The 15,818-nt window shown below is 38.1% G+C and overlaps 1 protein-coding gene across 1 annotated transcript in view; it reads left to right on the top strand.

Moving 5' to 3' along the window:
* The window catches only part of LOC135467466 (oxysterol-binding protein-related protein 11-like), a gene marked incomplete at its 5' end in the record, with an annotated part of 37,352 nt that extends 25,554 nt beyond the window's left edge, over positions 1 to 11,798 (top strand). Inside the window, 12 exons of the mRNA XM_064745239.1 lie at positions 488 to 558; positions 1,543 to 1,655; positions 2,065 to 2,198; positions 3,177 to 3,262; positions 4,081 to 4,162; positions 4,606 to 4,918; positions 6,382 to 6,492; positions 7,769 to 7,929; positions 8,863 to 8,982; positions 9,907 to 10,068; positions 10,833 to 10,898; positions 11,533 to 11,798. Coding sequence (XP_064601309.1) covers positions 488 to 558; positions 1,543 to 1,655; positions 2,065 to 2,198; positions 3,177 to 3,262; positions 4,081 to 4,162; positions 4,606 to 4,918; positions 6,382 to 6,492; positions 7,769 to 7,929; positions 8,863 to 8,982; positions 9,907 to 10,068; positions 10,833 to 10,898; positions 11,533 to 11,607 — 1,494 coding nt within the window. The remainder of the gene's footprint in view (positions 1 to 487; positions 559 to 1,542; positions 1,656 to 2,064; positions 2,199 to 3,176; positions 3,263 to 4,080; positions 4,163 to 4,605; positions 4,919 to 6,381; positions 6,493 to 7,768; positions 7,930 to 8,862; positions 8,983 to 9,906; positions 10,069 to 10,832; positions 10,899 to 11,532) is intronic.
* Positions 11,799 to 15,818: the final 4,020 nt, after the last annotated feature.

Below are 15,818 nucleotides of genomic sequence, written 5' to 3'. Positions count from 1 at the left end.
CCTCTGATCCTCTCCCGTGGCATCCAGTCAGTAACAACCACAATCAATGCAATGAATCCTGGGATACACTGTCCAAGTCCCAAGGCGAAACTTTATGTCATTTACCGTATATGGCCTTACTTGATACACACTTTTCCGTCATTTCTATTCATGAAACTGTCACTCTTCAGTGTGTTGAGTGACTGCTTTCGTCAGAAAAATACCCCTATATATTTGGTTGTAAATGTAGTTGGTGTTACTAAGTAAGTAAGAGTTTGCCTTTGTTGTTACCAGACAACTTCCATTTCTACTAAAGCCAAGTTTGCATGTAGTTAAGAATGTCTTGATACAGGGAAGAATTTTAGACAGTGGGACATATATAGAACAATTGGATGAAATTGAAAGCTTAAAACTCTTACCACATGTCATGGAAAACATATGTTTAACTTAATTATTAGAGATGTCCAACCAATGCTACATACTCTGATTTCCTGTTTCACTTTTTCAGACAGCTTTTGAGTCTGGGGTAAATCTGACGAACACTCGACCTCAAGGACCTGCTGAAGTTCATCCAGTGGTGTAAGATGATTTCACATGTATCTATTATTGTCATAGCTGTTTGGACCTGAATCCTGCTTACACCCTATCCTGGCCTCCTCTGTTTAAAACGAGACGGAGACTGTTTGTTAGCAGATTTGTCATATTATTGGAAGTAACAAAATATTTGTTCCCAGGTTTGATGGGAAGCATGAACTGCCTAAAACAAATTAGTCCAATCTGTGTTCTCTCTAACTATTTAATTTATGTTTGAATAGATCACAGTTAGTTGTACCTGTGAAGCAGAGGTAGTTGAAAAGCACTGTAGTGTAACAGCTGAGAATGATGCGTTTTTATACAGCTTGGAACTGACTTGCTTAGGTGGGAATTGGTCACCATTGTGTCAAATTCTACTGTAAAGGATTTACTGTATGGTAAAGTTGTCAGCTGGTACAATCTCAAGGCAAGGCTTGCCTGACACCTTCCAGTCAGTGATTGTTGTACTTCTCTGGCTTGAAACTTGGCTTATGGTAAATGCCCTAAAATTTCATATTTTTAGATTCAAATAAATGTCACAAAATATTATTTTTAGTGCTGAACGATTTTCCAGGAGAATGTCATCCCGTGTTCCGAGCAGACCTCAAAACACCTTTCCAAAATGAATAGAACTCTCAGAATCAGGGAAAATGGGCAAGTCAGTCATGGATGAAATTTATGGTCATTTTGGGTAATTTTAAAAAATGGGCCAGTTCTGACAGGTGTTGTATTTTGATTGGGTAGGGCTTCATGTCTGGTGGCTTCAAGTCTGCGCTATAAACCCCGTGTAAACAAACATGTTTACCCTGAATAGCTTTGAGAACCACACAGATACACCACTCACACAAACCATCCAAGCACGTTTGTGTTATAAACAGCAATCTGTACGTTATGCCCTGTATTGTTGTACTGTAGGTTTATAAATCCTGTCCTTCTGTCGTTGGTTCTACATCTCATGTCCTTCATCTTCTCCATTTATCTGTGTTACAGAGAGTCTGCTGTGGCTCCAGCAGAAGCAGTTGTCAGTGATCCAGCCTCACTGGTGCGTAGTCTCAGTTCTGCCAGCTCTATTACCTACCCAGTGGCAGATCCAAATCCTCCCGGTAAGAACCTCACTCAGTTATCTCCCTTACTCTCACAGTAATTAGTTCTCTGGTAGCAAATTTGGGTAGTCTCAATTCTGCCAGCTGTTAACATAACCAGACACACATCAAAACCCTCCAGGTCTCATCTCTGTTTGGTTTCATGTTGTAGTTGTGAGCTCATGTTTTACTTGTGATCTCATATTGTAACTGTGAGCTCTTGATGTAGTTGTGAGCTCATTTTGTAGTTGTGACCTCATTTTGTAGTTGTGAACTCATATTGCAGTCATTATCTCATGTTGTCGTTTGATACTCTTGGTACAGTTTCATTTTACATTAGTGGTCTCTTATTGCTGCTGCGGTCTCATATTGTGGTTGTGATCTTATGTTACTATTGTAGTGTCATACTGTGGTGATGGTCTCATTGCAGAGCAACTGAACCATGATGAAGAGGTCGAAGACAGTGAGGAGTACAAAGACAGTGACCTGGAGGGAGTAGAAGAACACAAGAGTATCATTTTACACCTCTTATCTCAGCTGAAGCTTGGCATGGATTTGACAAAGGTACACATAGAGTTTTATTAGGTTATAAGGGTGCCTACGTGGCTAAGTGGCTAGCATGCCATTGCTGTGCAGAGAATTTGGAGTCTCTCACCAATGCGGTGGCTCCCATCTGGTTTCTCCCCACCATAATGCTGGCCGGTGTAGAAGTGAAATATTTGTGAGTAAGGAGTAACACACCAATCAAATAAATAAAAACATGTCATGTTACTGTAGTTCTTCAACCTTTTTGCACGTTCACAAATGGTTTATTCAAGTATGATGTGAGTGCATTATTCTGTGTACACTGCTAAAACTGTGCTTTTTGTGAAGCCCTTAAATTGGCAAACCCAGCCAGTGTCAACCAGTTTTGTATTCAAAATTTAAAGGGTGCATAGATGGCCCTGTAAGTTTCTCTTTCAAATGTGAAAAGGTTGAAGAATTATGGTATTTTCGCTTAATAATTCAGATTCGGACTATTTTGTGCTTCTACAATGCATTGAGGACTACTTGAACCTAAAATCACATGAATATGTACATATGGATTTTTGTCTGACTCAGGTGGTGATTGCTGGATCAACATACTCTTACTACAATGTAGTAAATATTGCTGATATCTTGTAATCATTCCTTCATTCCATCAAATCCATAGTCAAATCTACATACACAGGATAAAGCCAATTCTCTTACTGTTCAACTGGGGGCTGTTTCTCAAAGGGGTCGTAACGTTACTCTGGCCTAATCACCATGACGTCGCATACTGATGGCATAGGGCGCCTTGGTATTTGTGACCGACATAACGTTACGACCCCTTTGAGGAACAGCCCCCCTTTGAAATAGACTGTTTGTGGGTTTGTGTGTGTGTTAGTTTTTTTTGTTTTTTTAGTCATACTCAGATTCATGTGACAGTATTTAAATTGTATGCGGGGGTTTAAGGTGTGCATAATGTTGAACATATACACATGTACCACAAGTCTTCAGTGTTACTACTGCATCTTTCAGGTGGTTCTGCCGACGTTTATTTTGGAGCGCCGGTCGCTGCTAGAGCTGTTTGCTGATTGCATGGCTCACCCAGACATCTTTCTTAGGTTAGTGTCGTCCAGCACCGGGAACCGATCCCACAAAGCCATTTCTGACTTTAAGTCCAAATTTTAAAGTTTGAAAATGATTTGGAGCCTATTTAGGAATTCAGAAAAAAATTCCTGGACCATCTCAAAATTTCAACTGCTAATACCCAAACTTGTAAGGCTTTATGAGAATATTTTTAGATTTTGACAGAACGTCAGAAATGGATTTGTGGAATCGAACCAAGGTTTTGTTTCCTTCAGAGTCTTGCACATGTATATTTTCTTGAAAGACAGCCTGAGGCCTGGGTGGCAATAAGCGGTGGTCAGTGCTTGTTCGTGCAGTGTTATATGAAGTTTTCTGGAGACTACTTGCTTTATCCCAATATAATATACATGTACATGTATGCCTAATGGTGAAAAGGTCAGCAGTATAACTTGCCAAAGTGTGGTAGTTCATTCCAAGCACTTGCAAAAAAAGAAGTATGGACAGCAGTACTGACGTGTATGCCTAATGGTGAAAAGGTCAGCAGTATAACTTGCCAAAGTGTGGTAGTTCATTCCAAGCACTTGCAAAAAAAGAAGTATGGACAGCAGTACTGAAGAAAATTGAAGAAGAGTAACGAGTGGCCCACATCTGTTACACTCAAACACCAATCCTAACGTTTTATGCCTTGTGGGATTCAAATTTACATACCTGGTAGGTATGAATGACTTTGAAATTTTAAAAGTGGCATTCATTCAATTTGGTGAAGATTATTAAAGTGGTAAGCTACATTGCAAGATAATCCTGCAGCATACTCTGGACTGTCCATAAAATGATTTTTATCTTGTTTATTTAGAATACCAGATTTACCAAGCGCCGAGAGTCGTATGCTAGCTGTCCTTCAGTGGTACCTTACATCTTTCCATGCTGGCAGACAGGTACATTTTTAAACTCTTATTCATGTTTTATTTTATCAGTTTGCCCCAAAACAGGCAACAGTAGATGAAAGTTTTACAAGGAAACACTTGTTGTATGGCCATAGAAGTCTCACGGCAAATTAGATCTTGGTGGTTTTGTGATGTCTACGTCATTTAGCTTGGTTTGGTTTATGAAATAAATGAAAATTTCTTCAGGACTGTGTTTAACACCAATGGGGAATGGGTTGTAGTGAAAAATGGATCTTGCACTCTGACCCCATGTTGTTACGCTGAATGGCCCATGTTAAAAGGTAGTGTTAAAAGACTGACAGAATGAGTGACTTACAGTACTGCAAGCTGCAGCTCACAATTGCGTGTGTTATAGATGTAGTTGTCAGGGATAAATTGTAGATGTTTGGTTACACTGTGCCATAGTGATGCTAAGATTACAACTCCATTTGCAGGGATCCGTGGCTAAGAAGCCTTACAACCCAATCATTGGGGAAACCTTCCACTGTTCTTGGCGGCTGTCCCCGAAGGAGATTCAGGACTGTGAGCCCGTGCAGGAAATTACACAGGCGACCACAGGCAAACCAGAGCCTGTGTCCAAACCTGATGATAAGCTGCATGGGATGGGGGATAAGGCGCCCAGCAGGGAGAAAGCTGCAGATAGGCATAAGCAGACAGAGACGGAGACATCTCGGGTGTCAGCCAGCTCCAGCAGTGGGCCTGTACAGCTGACGTACTGTGCGGAGCAAGTCTCCCATCATCCACCCAGTGAGATGACTGTCTTGTTTGTTCAGCTCAGGGCTCATATTTATCAAGCATCTTAAGACTTAAGTTATTAGTTGCAAGTGCTTAAAAACTCAAACTCAGAACAGGGAAAAAAAACTCAAAATCGCGATTTAGTACATTGTCTTGCAGTAAAGAATCAATGTACAAATTTCAAACTTTCGAGAGCAAAATATCTTAATTGTTGCAGTTTGAAAGGACTTAAATCTGAAGACATTTTAATAAAAATGGGCCTTGATATAGTGTACAGTTGTAGTTGCATGGATGAAGGTCTTCATAAGGTACACATAAGCTTTAGCTGTCACAGTTGCAAACCCTAATGTTTTTTCTGACTTGTGCTAATTGACTTGGCGGTTTATGGAAGTCTTAAATCCATCAGGTCTTTGAATACAAGGTCAATGGAATAGAATCATTTTATGTCATGAAAATTTGACATGTAGCATCATAAACAATTGACACCATACAGCTGTACATGTATGTAGATATGCTTTTGGGTTTTGATGATAGCTTTGATGAATAGAGGATAGTGGACAGTGAAAGGCTTCGCATCTCATAGGTTAACACTTCCATCTCTTGCCAGAGCAATATTTTTATTATTATTTATAATATTTTTTATTTTCACCCTGTAATTTTCTGTTTATTATATATACTTTTGATAGTATTATGATTTTGTGTATTTTAACATTTATATATTGAATGTTTTAACTTCAGGGCTTCACAGGCATGTAAATAGTGTGACATCTTATATGACATAGTGTGATGTCTTGTATGACATAGTGTGACGTCCTGTATGACATAATGTGACGTCTTGTATGATATAGTGTGACGTCTTGTATGATATAGTGTGACATCTTGTATGATATAGTGTGATGTCTTGTATGATATAGTGTGACGTCTTGTATGACATCATGTCTTGTTGCATGTAACAATACTAAACATGACTAAACTTGTATTATATAACATCATACTGCTCAGATTCAGACGTTAAAAAAAGTGAAATTTCTGTTATGATGTCTGGGTGTGAAATATCAAAATGCTCTAATGAATGTGATATTTAACGAAGTAAAATATCACTTTTATCAGTGAAGGAAATCCAGATATTTCATATTTATAGAAATATTAAATTGCATTGGTGCCCCTGCTTACAGGATGCAGTGACACTTCAGTGGATGTTTGCACTGTCTAATATTGCTTCAAGATCACTTGTCTTCCACCAATATGATGTGCATATCTGTACATCGCACCTGAGAAAGTTTATCAGTCACATACCAGTGGTCGGTGGTTTACCCCGGGCACTGTTGTCTCCTTCACCCATCCAACTGACAACCGTTGTATAACTGAAAAGTTTGTCAATAGTGCATTAAACAACAAATAAATCAATAAGTGAATAAATCAATCAATAAATAGCTTGTACTGTGTAGATCTGTAACATGATTTTCTTGTTTCAGTTTCAGCATTTTATTTCGAGTGTCCGGAGAAACAGATGTGTATGAATGCCTCCATATACACAAAGTCCAAATTCATGGGCATGTCTATAGGACTGGTCATGGTGGGCAAAAGTAAGTTGGGCAGAGCATTCAAAATACTGTGCTGTAATCGCACCTAAAGTTTTCAAAATCTCATATCTTCCATGGTTCTGATGTACTCATCCCCCTAAATGTGGGTCAAAAAAATATCATTTTAAGGTTTTCTATGCATGTCAAAGTGAATTTTGGGGGCCTCCGTGGCTCAGTCGGTTACCATGCCAGAACAGCGTAATGACCCAGAAACCTCTCACCAATGCGGTTGCTGTGAGTTCAAGTCCAGCTTATGCTGGCTTCCTCTCCGGCCGTAAGTGGGAAGGTCTGCCAGCAACCTGCGGATGCTCGTGGGTTTCCCCCAGGCTGTGCCCGGTTTCCTCCCACCATAATGCTGGCCGCCGTCTTATAAGTGATATACTCTTGAGTATGGCGTAAAACGCCAATCAAATAAATAAATAAATCAAGGTGAAGTTTTACAGGCCAAGATTAAATTGAAACACAGAAAAACAACAGTGGAATTGTAGTAACTCGTTAGAGCTCAATTAACGACGAAGCTCTTAGAATCCATAGGGGTCCTTGTGACCAAGATGGTTAACATTCCAGGGTGGCGCTATGACCTTGGAACCTCAAAGCAATGCGGTTCATGTCCAGCTCTTGCTCGTTTCCAGTATGGTCATTAGTGCGAAGGTCTGGCAGCAGACTATGGTAGGTCGTGGATTTTTTGGGAGTTTACATCACACTGTAATGCTGGCCGCGGTCGTATAAGTGAAATATTCTTGAGTATGGCGTAAAACACAATTCAGATAAATAAATAAATAAGAAGCTTCATGTATTTCCAAGGCAGATTTGTGCAAATTCAAGGAAATCTTTTGGTAGTGCGAGAAAACCTTTTTATCCAACTGGCATATTTCATGGATGTGGAAGGGATTATGTCTATTAGTCCATTTGTAAAGACAATGTAAATAAGAAAGAAGTTATATTATTTAGATAGGGTTTTCAGATATGATATGTCTGTTTACCTCACACCAGATGTGAACTTTTAAGGCTTGTTTTCATCAAAGCTGCAAGGAATTACTTAATATTGCCAATCTTCATATTGGTTAAGTTTACACTGGGTATTGTAATGATATGGCCAAATTATTGCCTATTGACGTTTGCAGTAGTCATTCATTCATTCATTCATGAATTGGTTAAGCCTTTTATTTGTTAAAACATCTGAACAGCTTCTTACATGCGTACTAAAACATTTCTGTGCAGTTTGCAAGTTAAAACTCCTTTTCACATAAACTCATTTATGAACATTTGCTTGTTGCAGTTAGTTTAAGGTTACTTGAGCATGATGAGGAGTATGTGTTTGGACTGCCTAGTGTGTACGCACGTTCCATTCTCACCGTCCCCTGGGTGGAGCTTGGAGACAAGATACACATCAGCTGTCAGAAGACCAACCTTTCTGCTGCTGTCACATTCCATACCAAGGTAGATAACTCTTCCAACAAGGAAGTATATGAAATATATGGTGCCAGTAAGTCTCATATTGGGCGGAGTGTGAGAAAAGCACAATATGAGGGTTATTGTCACCATATATATTTTTCTTACCTGTCACTGACAAATCATGTAATGAATTCATCCTGCAAAAGACCCATCAATTCAGCTCAAAAGACTGATGTATAAGCAAATCACTTCAGTCATGTCACCATGGTTGTCACAACAGAGTGTAGGGCGATAACCTAGTCAGCAGACACGTATGCTATAGGGAGATATAAAAGTATGCCATGTGACCGTTGCTGTCCAATGAAAACCAGAGTATTTTGTCTTATGCCTGATATGTGTGATATCTGGCCAAGTAGAAATGTGCATGTATCATAACATGTATAGGGTTTCTTGGTGGTCTCTGCCTGGTTTCCTCCCACCATAATGCTGGCCATGATCGTATAAGTGACATATTCTTGAGTACATGTAAAACACCAAGAAAATAAGTAAATAAATAAATATAACATGTGTACTAATAGTCTTTATGCTGACAGTCAAACAGTTTTGACAGTTCAGACTTGATGATTAAACTGTCTGATCATGCATTAATTGTAACATGAACATTACATGTTAAGGTTAACTTAATATTGCAGGTGTTACTGCTTAGACTGTGTACTTCTTACTGCAAAATATGACTTTGTTACAGATTGTTTGGAATTCATAAGTGGACATTGTTTTTAGATACTTTTGAGATTTAGCTGTTACTGTTTAAAACATTCATTTTATGTTTCACAATCTGCTGTTTGCTTTCAAACTGTACGTTGTTATGATTTAATTTTGAAAACAAAGATACATTATTGTGGAAATTCCCAGAAATCACTAGTTAGAGACGGATTTATGGTTATAATGTAGTATGAGTGTGAATGGTTTCTCTTGTAGCCATTTTATGGAGGAAAGCTTCACCGAGTGAGTGCAGAGGTGAAGGATAACCTGTCTGGGACTATCACCTGCAGGGTTCAGGGAGAGTGGAATAAGTCGTTTGAGTTCTGCTACACTGATGTGAGTTTATTCTACAGCAGATAATACTATTCAAAAAAAAAAATGAGAATTTTGAAGATTTTAGGAGGAAGAATTCAGGTGCCAAAGCAGATAAAACTCTATTCATGCCAAGACATTAAACAAATTTAACTCGCATGTTTGACTTTTACGATAAATTTGTATTTATCCCAAATTTGTGATAGGTAACTCTTTTACATCTGCCTTCGTATGCCTGCATTTCTAAGAACAGGAGGTAAATACTAAATTTAATTTAAAATTAAATTAAAATGGATTTGTCTGTTTTTGTGCCCAAAATCTTCTAATGCATCCCAGCCAGATTTACATGCACACTATTGGTGTGTTTTTAGTGATTATCAAGGCTTGTCGTGAAGAACCTTTAGTGTTACATCTAACTTTATTCATTCTCTTTTACACTTTGGTATTTTCGAGAAATGTAAACACAGTTTATACCCTAATTTGAATAATGTATGACATGATACAATAATGGCATTTCCAACAGGTTGATGGGGTGTTCATACAGGCCTGAAGAACCTGCCAAGTGTTTCAACAGTGGTGTAATGCAGAACTTTTAAAACTCCTTCCCACCAGTAATAAAAGCAGTCCAATCTGTTAACTCCTTTATTACGTGACAGTAATCCGTGTATGTGTGCTCATAAAACACCTACTGTAACTCTTCAACATTTTTGCATTTTTATTCTTTGTAGACTGATAAAATTATATCTTTGGTGAAGCCCTGAAATTGGCCAATCCCACCAACATACTTTTGTCTCCAAAATATAGTTACATGGCAACATGTAACTGTATTTTAGTTATAGCAACATCACGGAAGAAAACTGTTGTTGCAATTTTTACCCCTTCTTATAGATTTTTTGTACTTTGTGAACATATGTATGTAGAATTGTTTCCTCACATTTGTCGTTTCAGGAAGAATCTCAAGTTATTGATGTAGTGGATTTGAAAGTGTACAAAAAGAGAGTACGACCACTGGACAAGCAGGGAGAGTATGAATCCCGCCGACTGTGGCAGCATGTGACCAACGCTTTGGCTGTCGGAGATGTCAACACTGCAACAGAGCACAAGAAATTTGTAAGAATATATGTTGTATGTGATGAATATCACCACATTTAGTGAAAGTCACTGCCTTCTTTCAGAATGTATTTCACATACCGACATTTTTTTCCAAAGTTAGGAGCATTTTGAACAGAGATTACATTCCTATTGGTTTATGCGTGTGTATATGGGAAGTTGCAGTGTGCATGCAGCTACCGTCTGTAACGACGATTAGAGCTAATAATAACGAGCGCTGGTGAAATTGGTCTCCGAATGCAGCGAAAAATTGTAGATTATTCATTTAAACATTGACTTTCCAGTTTCAGTTTTTATTTTATTTTTTTTCATGCAGTGAATCCTAGATGATTTGCTTTCCCAATTTTCCAGCAATTCCTTTATGTATAAATTTTGTTGTTTATATATGGAATTCCTCCATCCATAATGCTCACTGTGAGTTCAAGGCCAGCTTATGCTGGCTTCCTCTCCGGTCGTAAGTGGGAAGGCCAGTCAGCAACCTGCAGATGGTCGTGGGTTTCCCCTGGGCTCTGCCCAGTTTCCTCCCACCATAATGCTGGCTGCTGTGGTGTAAGTGAAATATTCTTGAGTACGGCATTAAACAGCAATCAAATAAATAAATAGATAAATCCATCCATAATGCTGGTTGCTGTTGTGTCGGGGAAATATCCTTGAGTTATTTCTTGAGTATGGCATAAAACATCACTCACATAAGTATTACAGGTTTTTGTTAGCTGATGCTGTTGTTTGTGTTGCGGAATTCTAACTGGTGTCTTTTTTCACAGCTTGAAGCCCGTCAGCGAGAAGGAGAGAGACACAGAAGAGAGACTAACACAGAATTCCCTACAAAAGTAAGTTTGGAATTCTGTTTCTACACTCTTACCACGCTTATTTGTGTGTTTACCACACGCACACAAAAGCAGATTCAGGCTACGTGTCTTATGGGTTGATGAAAGTTTCTTTTTCCATTGCCCGTGTTGATGCCTGAAGGTATGTAATTACTATGATTTTGTGTTTGTCTGTCAGTATCTCCATCTAGATTTCCTTTACTTCCATGAACTCTGGAAATGGTGGGTTCATTGCCACAATCAAATTCTAATTTAAAAAGTTTTTAACCCTTTTCAGAAGATTGGTTATAGGGATGAATGATGTTTTTGTGCTAATATTATGTAGTAATATTGACAAGATGCAACAAGTAGTATAGTATTAACGCGGGACTGTTGTGAAGGTGAAGTTAAAAGTGAATCCAACCTAAGGCCACATCACTTTAAATTGTTGTGTTTTATGCAGGCTAAGTGTTGTGCAATGTTGAAGGCAGGTTTTTTTTTTCTTTTGATTTTAGTGTCACAAAAGAAAGCCATAAACACAAAATAAAATTAGTGTTTTTTAAGTCACAAAGTGTAAACTTTCTGGTAATGCTGTTCAGAAAACTCTAATGATTTTGTTGTTTTATTGATCTGGTTTTTTTTTTTTTTTTCATTGCAGTTTTTCCATAAGGAAGGTGATACCTGGGTGTACAACAACATGCTAAAGCCAAGACAAACTAAGGGTACATTATGACAGTAGCATGTGATTTAACCTAGCACCTAACAAATGTTGAATGTAGAGCCAAGCAATATGTTGCCGTACGTGATAGCCATGCAGAAGAAAAACTTGAAACTACACATGTATATTATCTGTGCATTATCTAATCAACAGATTTTCAAGGCGCTTGATCATGTGTGCTGTAAAATGTCAGATGTATATAATCATAGGATGAAATATATTTACATATATATATATATATATATGAATGCGCTAAATAATGGACTTTTATTTAGAATTCTGATGACACAAAGCGATAATCATTATGGAGACATATCTGGTGTAACATTGTCAAATAGTGCTATTTTAACCAGTAGAGTATCATGTTAGTATTTATGAAGGTTTTTTTGTGTTTACCTGCCTAAGTCACTGCTTCGTCGTATAGCTTGTATAGGGATGTATGCATCTTATTCAGAGGTCATTAACGGTAAATTTCCAGTGTAGACAAACAAGAGTTCTAAGTATGAAAGTGATTATCTCTAAACTTCTCTGAGATAAGTCATAACGAATTCTGATTTTCAATGTGCAATGCAGCGTGTGTGTGTTTGTGTTTTTATATTGTTCACATAGAACTTATTGTTGAACCAGGTTAAGGGAAACTTGTGTGGTATACTATAATTTGCTGACACAATCAGATTAGCTCCAGCAGAGTTGAGTTAGATCTTGTCTGTATTAATGGACTCCATTTATAGAAATGACCCAATTTAAAAAAGAAAAAAAAAAATATTCTGCCTTTATTTACATACTGTATGATGTAGTACATTTTTAGACCATTATTAAACGTAGAAAGGCCCAGGCCACATAAAATTGTCACTGACGCAAGTACAGATATCATCCATCACATATTGCACAAGACGGAAATCCATTTCTGTCCAAAATTCAGGTTGTATTGATTCCTCTGTCACATTAAAGCCAAAAAAAAAAAAAAAAAATGGTTGAGAACTGTACATGTAGTTGGAATGAGTTCCCATGTTTCCTTTTAAATAATGAGACTTTGCCAAGCAAACCACAACATGTCACTAATCGTCCATTTCCTTGTTTAACTTTGGCCGCACCACCCTCCCACAATCTCTTGACAGCTATTATTTGGAAGGCCGAACATGCCAAGATTATTGGCTCATTGTTTGATAGACACCTGACAGCTTAGGTGATTATTCATGTAGATTGCCCTGTAGAATGCTGACTTAAGGCATTATGGTAGAGTGTCCTAAAGCTGTATTACCTAAGTTTCTGTGATCTTGATTAGCTAACTTAGCAATCCATGGATGGTGTTCCATGTACTGAAGTATGCATGCAGAGACACACTAACTGTGCACATGGTACCTTATAAGCTGTATTTTCAGCAGGCTATGTCTAAGCAGGTTATCACCCCACTGAAACACTGTAAGAAAATAACCCGAAGCCCGCCCTAACAGCCTGATTGATCAGTGTAAAAGAAGACAAAGTCAAATTCTGAATATTTGCCACATCATTCAAAAACATGAATGGCGACTTGCACTCAAACCAACTGTAAAGCGAATGGCTATAAAGTTGAATATGCAGCGTCAAATATGTTATCGACCGATTGACTAACCAACCGAAGGACAAGCAAAACCACTTCAAGAGCTGCTTGTCACAGTTCAAAATCAAAACATTATAAAAGTAAATGAAGTTGGAAACTTTTATATTTGAATCAAGGATCGTTATTGTTTGCACAGAGGAATGGTTCTAGTCAGGTAATCAGAGATGCTCCTCGTACTTTCCCAGTATTATATGTATCTTGGCTTGATACACACATTTAAGGACCACTCAAACTAATAGTTAGTCCATTATTAACTTAAATGTTGGCAGACGGTGCCAAGCCCTGGAGATGGCCAAACGGTGTAAGTTTTTGACAATGTAGGAGATTGAATTTAGACATTCAGGCATTCAAATTTATAACTTAACCTTACTGATTAGCGTGCTTTTTGACTCATTTGTACAGTTTAATAAAACTGTCAAGTAGATACACCTATGAATAGTGTCCACAATATATATGATGTTTACTGCAGGTTTGGAAGTTTTATTTCAACCTGGATGTAATGTCCACACTCCCCACTCTCATCGTAAGGAAAAATTGTCTTGTAGTTTGTATTTATTTATTTCTTCAGTCTCATGCATAAATATAGTTATTGCATATGAAAGACGGAGACCTATACAAATGCATTTTTTTTGGTACATAATGCCCTTGGCTTGACAGGCAGCGAGCCTGTTGAAGTCTCAGACGAACACATTGGCATGTTATTATCTTTATTGTGCCAAGGCATGGTATACTATGTACCAGTATCCAATGATCCTGGTACAAACGTGTATGTTATGATTTCTGTGTAAAGCGGCCTTACAGGCCAGAAGGTCAACTGATACCCTGAAGATCCCCACCATGCCGAAGGATCAGAGACTGGCAGAAATAATGGACCAAAATATCGTGAATTACAACATTGTATGGCTAATTCAGGCAGTAGAGCAGACGCAGTAGAGCAGAATTATAATTATTATTATTATTTTTTGTTTTGTTATTTTTTCTTTTTTGTTGTTTTTTTTATGAGAATACTTGTAGAATCGGCTGGAAAGAAAGTATCAGTATTTGTGTAACTTTTTAGTTTTGGTTAAAATTTGTTTCTGGTTCTGTATACAGCCAATATGGAATTGGAATCGTACAATAATTCTACTTGACGCCCTACTTCTTTTGGATTAAATTTTATACCACTTCTCTCTTCCGATCTTAATACTGAAACGGTATGCACTCTACTGTTTTTATTGCCTAACTTGCCGCTTTATCGGAAGAATTCGCAACGGTGTAACCGTTATGAAATCTATTTTCTTGAGAATGTATCTGATGCAGGAGAGCACAAAATGTTGGTTAAGGACCGTGGCTAGGACGAACCATTGTTCACAAATTGTACATTTTGCGCTGGTGGCACTTCAGCACATTTTGAATATCCTATATAGTTTGTAAAAAAAATTGTTTTGGAAATGTAAATGAGACGTTTGGGCTGGTCCTCGCAATAAGTGTACATATGTGTAGGTATGTAAGCGCTTGCTTTCCAAATTGAAGTAATTTTTGTCCATGTTCTAGCTTGTCATTGTAGGCCTATGTGTTAGGTTGGAGTAGGGGAAGGAGCTATATAACCATTGGGAACACGCGTTGTCATGTGCCATTTTTGTAAGACTTTCCAGTCGTAGAACTTCCTGCGTAAATATATCCATATGGTTTGTGTAAGTGGAAGAATTCAACATGTGATCAAAACGAGAATGAGATTGGTGAAGTTACGCCGTGATAGGCAGTGGAACCCGATTTCAAAAATTTGTTCTTGACTTTTTGCAGAGTTTAAGACGACCGTTGATTGATATTTTTTTATGGGCATTGCACTTGTGAACACAAGTGATGAGACAAATGTATAGCACAATTTCATCAGCCTTGACCGTACATTTTAAAAAGATTTTTAAAAAGCCTTACTAAAAATCTTTCGGGATTTTGATGATAGTAGAGAACGGCCTCAACAAATCGGTTTTATGTAGCTTGCAGGTAAAGGGAGTGGCGTTGATGAATGAATGAATGATTACGCCTGTCACTGCGATGAAGAGCCGTTGTTGTAATGAGCTTTAAAGTAAATGTCGTGTGTGTCGATGTTTCGTTAAGTCCCCCAAAAGCGACAATATTTACTGGCACCTTTACCAGAACTGTTATAAAGCACCTGTCCAACTGTTTCTATAGATTAGGATAACAATTAATCTTAGCTATGTGTGTCTGTCCTGTACACTTATTTATACGTGTATAAGCCTATGAGAAGGACATCCACATTTTGCTGGTGCTATACCCGTTGATAACGTAATAAAGACCTCTCACTCTGAATATGTGATATGCAGCAAACGTATTTTGTCTTCTGTTTCTTGTATGTTTTTTCCTCTTAGAGAACATGGTCAAAGCTGTCCGAAATCGTCTAAAAGTTAATACAAGAAAACAGCTCGCTAGAAAATATAACTCCAGGTCAAATTTACCTGCATGCGTCCTCGATGCGTTTGTCACGTACTTTGCGATGCACGGTGGTTCTCTTCATCCAGGTTTGTCACGCACTTGGCGAGATGCGATGGTTTCCTCTTTCTCTGAATCGTATAGAGGTTTTTCAAGCGCTTGACAAGGTGTGAGGATTCCTCCAGCCATAATCTGT

This window comes from Liolophura sinensis, chromosome 6 (genome assembly GCF_032854445.1).
Source record: "Liolophura sinensis isolate JHLJ2023 chromosome 6, CUHK_Ljap_v2, whole genome shotgun sequence".
NCBI classification, from domain to species: domain Eukaryota; kingdom Metazoa; phylum Mollusca; class Polyplacophora; order Chitonida; family Chitonidae; genus Liolophura; species Liolophura sinensis.
Note: the sequence above shows the minus strand (reverse complement) of the source record. Positions and strands in the feature narration are given on the sequence as shown.